The sequence below is a fragment of the Nansenia antarctica genome, assembly GCF_963989245.1.
Source record: "Nansenia antarctica genome assembly, chromosome: 3".
NCBI lineage: Eukaryota > Metazoa > Chordata > Actinopteri > Argentiniformes > Microstomatidae > Nansenia > Nansenia antarctica.
Genome location: NC_137688.1, coordinates 1,722,176 through 1,732,175, shown reverse-complemented (window position 1 = coordinate 1,732,175; position 10,000 = coordinate 1,722,176). Strand labels below are relative to the sequence as shown.

General features: G+C 48.2%; 1 protein-coding gene across 1 annotated transcript in view; it reads right to left on the bottom strand.

The window, feature by feature from the left end:
* The window catches only part of LOC308153197 (tensin-1-like), a gene marked incomplete at both ends in the record, with an annotated part of 215,051 nt that overhangs the window by 110,161 nt on the left and 94,890 nt on the right, over positions 1 to 10,000 (bottom strand). Inside the window, 1 exon segment of the mRNA XM_080526283.1 lies at positions 1,439 to 1,477. Within this exon segment, the coding sequence (XP_080382409.1) occupies positions 1,439 to 1,477 (39 nt within the window).

Here is a 10,000-nt window from a genome sequence, read left to right as displayed (position 1 = left end):
CTTCTCCAAGTGTTGCATGTCTATGTTTGTTCAGTGTAGATGACTGGCCCGGTGGTCTTGTCGGGTACTACAACAACACATCCAAAGCGACTTACAATTACGAATCACAGGGACATTCCCCTTGGAGTAACTGAGGGCTAAGTGCCTTACTCAAGGGCAGGGTGTGGTTTCAGGCGGGATTTGAACTCACAACCTTCCGATCACAAGTCCAACTCACTAACCACTAGACCACCTCAGAGCAGAACAGCTCAGAGCACAACGAGAGCAAACAGAAGCGACATGCATGACCGACTCTCTGAAGCTGATGGGATGTTAAAAGCATCCCTTCTTTCGTTCTTGTAAAAACCGAAAAAACAGACAACCTCTGTCTGTTTGTATAGGCAGCTCACAATTAGCTCTGACACACACACACACACACACACACACACACACACACACACACACACACACATCCCACCAGACATGCCACCAGTGGTAACTAACAAAACAAATTTGAAACAACGTGCAGGGATGTATAGAGCCATGGTTGAACTCCCTCCCAGGTCATATCTCTAAAACCCAGAATAAAATGTTGTGTTTCAAAAAACACATGATGCTACTCGCCTCAGTCTCTCTCTCTCCCTCCCTCCCCCTCTCTCTCTCTCTCTCTCTCTCTCTCTCTCTCTCTCTCTCTCTCTCTCTCTCTCTCTCTCTCTCTCTCTCTCTGTCTCTCTGTCTCTCTCTCTCTCTCTCTCTCCCTCTCTCTCTCTCTCTCTCTCGTTCGCATTAGATCCTGCTGCTTTACTGACTATTTATTGTGTGTTGGATGGTTTCTTCTTTGGTCATATGTTTTGTTTGTTCTTGGGCTATATATTTTTTTTTTTATATAATATAATATATTTTTTTTTCTTTCTTTGTTATATATATTTTATTAGCATCTCCATTAGCTCACGCTTTGCATCAGCTAATGGGGATCCTAATAAAAATAAAACCAAACCGGTTACATCATCCTCCTCCGTATACAATAGTTCATAAAATATCTCAGTCGGCCTTAAAAAGGGTTTTGGATGGCGGCCTGTCTGGGTGAGCAGGTAGAGAAACAGCCTGACAGAGAAACAGCCTGACAGACACGCCGCTCTCTCCTCTGCCAAGGATTAGAGCTCATTTGTACACAGGACATGAACATGCACAGAGCTAACCCTCCCAGGTCCAAGAGAATCTCTAACCCAGACCAAACAAGGTAATGCAACAACCCTAATGTTGTTTTTATTACCCTGTAGTACTCATTCGGACTCCCAGGCCAATTCAAATGCTATTTTGATAACGTACTAAAGGACAAGACCACACGAGTGCTACACAAACACACTAGAAGGGAGCAGGGGGACAAGGTTAACCTCTCCAGTTAAAATGAACTGATGCGAGTGTCAACGTGAGGCCAGAGAAGACAGGAATCTCTTACCAGCTCGTAGTTCGTTGCAGGGACGCAGGGTGAAGACACCTGCAGAGAGAAAGAGGAAATACGGTCAAACGTGGTGTTGATAGTGTGGCGCTCATTCCTTGCACTATTGCCGTAGTCACAAAACACACATATTCGTCCGGCATTGATTAGAAAACGCACATAAAGATCAGTAATATTGTGTGCATGCATATACCACAGAAAAAGATGTGTGTGTGTGTGTGTGTGTCTGTGTGTCTGTGTGTCTGTGTGTGTGTGTGTGTGTGTGTGTGTGTGTGTGTGTGTGTGTGTGTGTGTGTGTGAGAGTGTGTGTGTGTGTCTGTGTCTGTGTCTGTGTCTGTCTGGGTCTGTGTGTGTGTGTGTGTGTCTGTGTGTGTGTGTGTGTGTGTGTGAGTGAGTGTCTGTGCCTGTGTCTGTGTCTGTGTCTGTGTGTGTCTGTGTCTGTGTCTGTGTCTGTCTCTGTGTGTGTCTGTGTGTGTGTGTGTGTGTGTGTGTGTGTGTGTGTGTGTGTGTGTGTGTGTGTGCATGTGCATGTGTGTGTATGTATGTGTGTGTGCGTGCGTGATGATACATATAAAAGCAGGCTAAATCCCAGTTAGCCTTGGCTAAGAGGTGAAAGTAGGATAACAATCGGAATGAAAAGAAATGACACACAACAAACAGTAACAGCTCAGCATCACAGGCTAACCCAGAAGCTAAATGCTAACTTCCGGCAACGGCTACTTTCAGATCTATCTTATCCCCACTACCGTGCCTATTTCACTAATATCTGCCTAAAAAACAGACCCAAAAACAGAAGAATGAAAAGAACGGACCAAAACAACCCAACCATAACTGCTTCTAACACTAGAAACAGGATGGTTGTATGCAAAAGCAGTATGCCGTGATAGAATAGAATAGAATAGAATAGAATAGAATAGACTTTATTGTCCTTGTACAGTTGCCTTTACAATGAAATTGTAGTGGTTCTTCTGAAGGTGCAAAAACAGAAAACATATTCACATATTCACAAACATATACACATATAACATATCACAAATATTACACACTAGACAAAAACATGCTATAAAACAAGCTAAGAGACAATGAGGTCCGTTATGTGATAGGTAACTCCTAGAGGTTTCGCGTAGGACATGCTCAGATCATAGTTCAGAATAACACACTACACATGACCGGGAGATAAAGTCAACAATAATGAAATTAATAATCACATTAAAGCCGAATTCGAGCCTAATTACGGGTCTGCGGAGCTTAAGAGGATATTATCTTAGCTCCAGAACGAGCTGCTGGAAGGTCGGTGATGTTTTAAGACGATTTCAGAGGCTGGACTCCACTAAGGCTCATGATCTGGCAGGGTCCCACTCTAATCCTATTATCGCTGCGATGGCCGCAGCGATCGGTCCCGGGGTTGGTCAGAAGCACGAGAACGGCGGATGGTAATCAAGAAGAGTATGATTATAACGGACTTAAATAGAACAGCCGAGATTAAACGTTTGGGGAAGATCTGCTGATGAGGACGAGGACAAAACAAGGCTGATGTTTTTTCTCTTCCTGTGCTCTTACAAGTCTTCTCTTGCCTCTTACTATAATAATATTGTTCTTTTCTTGATAGCCTTGTCTTGTATTTTCGTTTTTAGTTTTTTTAGGTTTTTGGAAGCGTAAGACATGCAGTGTTTATGTGTGTGATTTGTTTCCCAACATGAAACAAGATGAGACAAATTCAGTGTTAACATTTCCCCAGTCAGACACGAGGCCAGAGAGAGACATCGGAGGCAGGAGACAGTGACCGAGATCCCATCAGCTTTTGACCTTTTTCTCTTTAAAAAAAATATATATGTTACTTTCCTCCCTCCCTCCCTCCCCCTCTCTCTCATTCTCTCTAGTCACTGAACTGTCTCTGCTGTGAGTCTATCTCTGTTAGTAGTGCTGAGAGATTAGGCCCAGGTTATCAGTGCTTTTAACCCCTCAAAGCCCCTCCATACACAGAGGCAAATCCTTGACTAATTGTCCCTGAAGCGTGAACAGAGGACTTTTGGTTTCTTTCGGGGGTCTGCTTTGTGTTTATGTCGAAGCTGGCGAATTCCTCTCTGCCCACAAAAAACAGAATTAAACTCTACCCCACTTAAAACACTATACTCTCACTTAAAACGTGCTTCCCCCCCCCGACACATATGTCAAGGAACGTGTTTGCGGCAATGTAGATGTGCTCTCTACTACATCAATAAAAATAGCTCCAACTTGCCACAAGGGAGGGTAAATAAAGGATTACCCAGCAGCCTCGGGCCTTGCGGTCCAGCTGCAAGTCTAATACCCAGCTCGCTTCCTCTTTGTACTGAAACCAAAAGCCTCGTACAATAAGAGTCGGTCTCACCAGATACGCACCGCTGACTCTGAATGCATGCTTGAAGGCGTTCCATTGAGCCACTTCTTATCTCAGTGTTCATGCATTTATGTAACTTACTCATTGGTTTTACATCAAAGTTTCCTAAACTACAGTAGACTGTACATCACTGGTAGGAGTCAGAACGAGGGAGAATGACAGTTGGTCTGATAGGTGAGTTTGCTATGAAGTTTGTATAATAAGAATAATAAGAATAACGTTTTATTTGTATAGAGCTTTTCCTGCAAACGTTGCAGCTCAAAGTGCTCCAATCATTATATAATCATAATTTAATTATTTAGTCATTTAAAGGCAATATTTAAAAGATGGGTTTGTTGTCTTGACTTGAACATATGTGCTGAGGTTGCATCCCTAATGTAAACTGGCAGTGAGACACAATCTGGGTGCATAAAATGAGAATGCAGCCTCACCAAATCTCTTCTTTTGTACATGTGGTACACAGAGAAAACCAGAGTCAGGAGACCTGAGAGCTCTATTGGGCTGATATGCTAGCAAAATGCTAGCATTTGATCTAGTATAGGCCCCCGACATTGCAGTCATGTTCGGAGTTCCTCCTCAACTCTTCAGGGAGCTCAATGTCAACAGGATGTTTTCCAAGCTAGCGAAACATGTGGGCACTGCTAATCTGACCCACACGCCAGGGCTTGATTTGATTGGAGCAGCTATCTACTGTACAGTACTGGACTGGGGAAACGCAGCTACGGATGTTTGCGTATCAAGCTAAAAGCATCACTGGGCAGTCGCCGTCAGGGTATGATGGGATTGGTGAAACCGAGGTCAGAGGATGCATGACTCATCCTGGGTCAGAGGTCAGAGGATGCATGACTCATCCTGGGTCAGAGGTCAGAGGATGCATGACTCATCCTGGGTCAGAGGTCAGAGGATGCATGACTCATCCTGGGTCAGAGGTCAGAGGATGCATGACTCATCCTGGGTCAGAGGTCAGAGGATGCATGACTCATCCTGGGTCACATGACTCATCCTGGGTCAGAGGTCAGAGGATGCATGACTCATCCTGGGTCAGAGGTCAGAGGATGCATGACTCATCCTGGGTCAGAGGTCAGAGGATGCATGACTCATCCTGGGTCAGAGGTCAGAGGATGCATGACTCATCCTGGGTCATAGAGGGTTCTGGTGTGGATGACTCATCCTGGGTCATAGAGGGTTCTGGTGTGCATGACTCATCCTGGGTCACAGAGGGTTCTGGTGTGGAGGTCAGAGGATGCATGACTCATCCTGGGTCATAGAGGGTTCTGGTGTGGAGGTGGCCGTTACCAAACTCCTGAGGGAACAGAAGATCTCTGACTGGAAACAGGAAAGTGTGTCAACGGATACTCGCAAAAAACAAACAACAACAAAATTAGAATGAACCGAACAAAAAATATCAGCGACAATATTTCAGCACATTGCAAAGTTGGAAAAAACTAGACGCAACTAGTATTTCGACTGATATCCGTCCGAAACGTTAAAACAATGTAAGAATTGAAAGTTTACAAATTCAACATTACGTTCTTACAGGATTCATTCAGCAGAGCAACTCCATGGGAACGGAACAGCGCTTGTCTCTCTCGAGAGGGTCGATCTGGAGCCGTCTCTCCCTATCTCTGCCTGCTTCAGATCAGCCTCTTACCCTCCTCTCGTCACCCCCCTCCATGCCTATCCTCTCGTCACCGCCCTCCATGCCTATCCTCTCGTCACCGCCCTCCATGCCTATCCTCTCATCACCGCCCTCCATGCCTACCCTCTCGTCACCCCCCTCCATGCCTACCCTCTCGTCACCCCCCTCCATGCCTATCCTCTCATCACCCCCCTCCATGCCTATCCTCTCGTCACCGCCCTCCATGCCTATCCTCTCGTCACCCCCCTCCATGCCTATCCTCTCATCACCGCCCTCCATGCCTATCCTCTCGTCACCCCCCTCCATGCCTATCCTCTCATCACCGCCCTCCATGCCTATCCTCTCATCACCGCCCTCCATGCCTATCCTCTCGTCACCCCCCTCCATGCCTATCCTCTCGTCACCCCCCTCCATGCCTACCGAGTTGGCCGCTCCTGCCCCCCCCCCCCCCCCCCCCCCCCCCACATCATCCTCCCCACCCCCAGGATCACTCCACATACCATGACAGTCCGCCCCCCCGCCCCGATCCCCACCTGCCACGTCCATGTCTCTCTCTACCCCTCTGCTGTGGGACCTGGAGGGAGTAGCCCTCCCCATTCCAATGCCCCCCTCCCTCCCTGGCCTTGACCCTGTCATCGCCTGGCCTCCCTACTCTGCCCCCCGGCACCCTGCCCCCCACTACCGGCACCCTGCCCGCTGTTGACAGGTAGTCCACCTGATGTCAAGAAGCACTTAGGCACCTCATCATCTCCCTGCCTCCCCTGGGCCTGTCCTTCTCCAGTTGGAGTGGGTTGAGTGGGGATCTGTTCATGAAGAACACAGTAGAGGGCATAACTGTCAGGGCGATGTCAGTTATGCCCTTAAAGAGGTCCTTGGTCTGGGATTCTACACCCAGTAAAGAGGACCTTGGTTCTGGACCTCTACACCCAGTAAAGAGCTCCTTGGTTCTGGACGTCTACACCCAGTAAAGAGGTCTGGATACGGGTTCGCCAATCGTTGATAGGTTCTTGGACATTGTGTTGGGTCAAATGCCAGACAGACTAAGGAGCTAATCTATTCACTGTACACTGTGGATCATAACTGAACGGATGTGAACAAACTAGTGTTGAAGTGATGAATAGAAAGTATGAATAGCCGGTCATACGATGTGCCATTTGGACCACTCCAGCAGCTGGAGAGAGTGGAACTAGACGTAGAGACAAAGAGCTACTTAGAGAGGAAGTGTGGGAGGAGGACCATATCCCAGCTCCTGCCAACTGACCGTCCGCCAAAGGGCATGCTTGGGTCTATTCAAACAGACCCCCAAAAACCAAGAGATTGACATTTTTTTTCATAGTCGTTGAGTATCACTGTTCACATTGTACATTTCAATGCGATGATATTTAGCCTAATGATCTTGTAAATATGTAATCCCCCCCCCCCACTGCACCCCTCCCCTCAGATTCTACTTGGCCACAATAAGACCTCTCACAGAGGCGTCAGACACCAAGAGTAGGATGCCTAACCCACATTTGAATAGCTCAGATTCTGTGCATAGTAAGTAGCTGTTTCTTGCTAGTGGTAGAATCCCAAACAAGGAGCTTAGCACCCTGTGGTGGCTGGCCTGGCATGTAGCCAAAGCTAGGCCCTTCCAAGAACCACAGGGACGGTTAATCTAGAGGCAGCTTGGTAGGTGACCACTTAGCAATGGGGGGGGCAAACGCAGGTCAAAAAGCAGGTAACCACTGTGGGAAAATACTGTCGACACAGAGCAGAGAGACAGGGAGGTAGGAGGAGGTGCTAACGGATTAGCTTGTGGAAGCGCTTACGAGAATTAACATGGTGATAAACAAAATCATGGGTTAGGCCGGGTCTACTGGATATGATACGATAGCGTTTAAGATCGGTTGTTGGTAGAGATCCTTGTTGGGGGAATTGTTTTTCTTTACTCTCTCGTCTCACGAAAACAACAACAACTTGGTAGTTGAGTCACAAGTACATGAAGGTTGAGAACCACTGACTCCTTAACACCTTAGCACCTCTGAGGAGTTGGGGAGAGGAGAGGAGAGGAGAGGAGAGGAGGAGGAGAGGAGAGGAGAGGAGAGGAGGAGGAGGAGGAGAGGAGAGGAGAGGAGGAGGAGAGGAGAGGAGAGGAGAGGAGGAGGAGAGGAGGAGGAGGAGGAGGAGAGGATAGAAGAGGAGGAGAGGAGAGGAGAGGAGGAGAGAGAGGAGAGGAGGAGGAGAGGATAGGAGAGGAGGAGAGGAGAGGAGAGGAGAAGGAGGAGGAGGAGAGGATAGGAGAGGAGGAGAGGAGAGGAGGAGGAGAGGAGAGGAGGAGGAGGAGGAGGAGGAGGAGAGGAGAGGAGAGGAGAGGAGCGGAGGAGAGGAGAGGAGAGGAGAGGAGAGGGAGAGGAGGAGAGGATAGAAGAGGAGGAGAGGAGGAGGAGAGGAGAAGGAGGAGAGGAGAGGAGAGGAGAGGAGAGGAGAGGAGAGGAGAAGGAGGAGGAGGGAGACGAGAGGAGAGGAGGAGGAGGAGAGGAGAGGAGCCAGGCCTAGAGGAGCGAGCAGAGAGCGCAGAGATAGAATAGGAGGAGAGGAGAGGAGAAGGAGGAGGAGGAGAGGAGAGGAGAGGAGGAGAGAGAGGAGAGGAGGAGAGGATAGGAGAGGAGGAGAGGAGAGGAGAGGAGAAGGAGGAGGAGGAGAGGATAGGAGAGGAGAGGAGAGGAGAAGGAGAAGGAGGAGGAGGAGAGGAGAGGAGAGGAGGAGGAGGAGAGGAGAGGAGGAGGAGAGGAGAGGAGAGGAGAGGAGGGAGAGGAGAGGAGAGGAGAGGATAGGAGAGGAGGAGAGGAGAGAGGAGGAGAGGAGAGGAGAGGAGAGGAGAGGAGAGGGAGAGAGGAGAGGAGAGGAGGCCTACATTTACAGTACCGTCGAGGAAGAAAACACAGTTCCAACCCCCCTTATTTAGCACAGTGAACATATATGCGGGTGGGGGGTGGGGGGTGGGGGGTGGGGGGTGGGGGCGTGGGCGGTGGGCGTTGGGCGGTGGGACAGCCAGAGCGTGTGTGTCGATGCTATCAGAGTGTACGGATGAGTATAATGTAATAAAGGGTAATTGTGTTGTGGCATTCCGTGCATGCTTGTGTTAACAACATTGAACCCAGGCCCGTTTCCCCGCAGACAGAAGTCCACGGCAAATGTCTCTCCCCTGCACACACAGTCCCCTCCACTAACAGTGTCCTCCATTGAGTCATTCCAGACACAGTCATTGTTCCATTTACAGAACATAATTGTTATCAGTCACCATGATCGTATCTGACTTGGGTAATACATCAACGTGACTTCGAGGTCGTCATCTCCCAGTTTAGGACTGCTCTGTAGAGTGTGTGTTGAAGGACTTGAGGGAGGAAATCGTTGTTTAGCTTTCGTTTACGATGACCCCAAAAGCCTAAACCAGTCAAACCTAGAGTACAATTAACATTTCCCCCAAAATAATGGGTCCATCATAACAGTGTCATAAATCGATTGTGACGTGCGTGCGGGTTTTTATCACCACGTTAAAAAACCTTCCAGCTCTGGGTCGGCGTTAACAGTAATCGGTCGTGAGAGCTATCTTCAATTCAATTCAATTCAATTCAACTTTATTCGCCATGTGCAGTGCACTAGGAACATGATTTGGTATTCAACCATACTAAACAAGCTACAGTACATACAAAAACAAGACGACAACACGACAATACTCAAGACAAAATATACGGTACCAATATGAGTGGATATTATGAATAAATACTGTACAACTAAGTGCAAGAACATGTAAAGTGCAAGGTACAATGATCAGCAATTATTGACAAGGGCTATGGCTTTGGGGAAAAAACTGTTCAAGTGTTGTGATGTTTTTGTCCTGGTGGCCCTGTAGCGCTGTCCAGAAGGGAGCAATGCAATCAAGCTGTGAGCTGGATGTGAGGGGTCAGACACAATCTTGTGTACTCTCTTCAGTGATCTGATTCCTCCCGATCTGAGCCATTCATGTTTCGGGTACATCCTCGCACAAGTATTCAGTGTACAAATTCAATTGACTCGCGGTAAACCAATAACAAAGGTCTTTCCGGGGCTGTGGGTGGTGTGCCAAGCTGTGGGTTCGTACAGACGGTTTGGGTATAAACAACGAAGAAAGGACTAAAGCCTGGCACACACATAAAGGAGACCCCACACACGAAGACACAAAATCATGGATTGAACGTATTGTGATCGTATTGTGTAAATGGTAAATGGACTGACTTATATAGCGCCTTTATCCAAAGCGCTTTACAACGGCCTCTCATTCACCCATTCACACACACATTCACACACCAATGGCGGCAAGCTGCCATGCAAGGCACCGGCCTGCTCACTGGGAGCAATTTGGGGTTCAGTGTCTTGCCCAAGGACACTTCGACATGTGGCCAGCCGGGGCTCGAACCGCCAATCTGTCAACCTTGCGATGATTAGACGGCGGCTCTACCTCCTGAGACACACCCGCCACAGCGCCACAGCCACCCCATTGTGTGTGGTGTGCTCCGATATTCCCAAT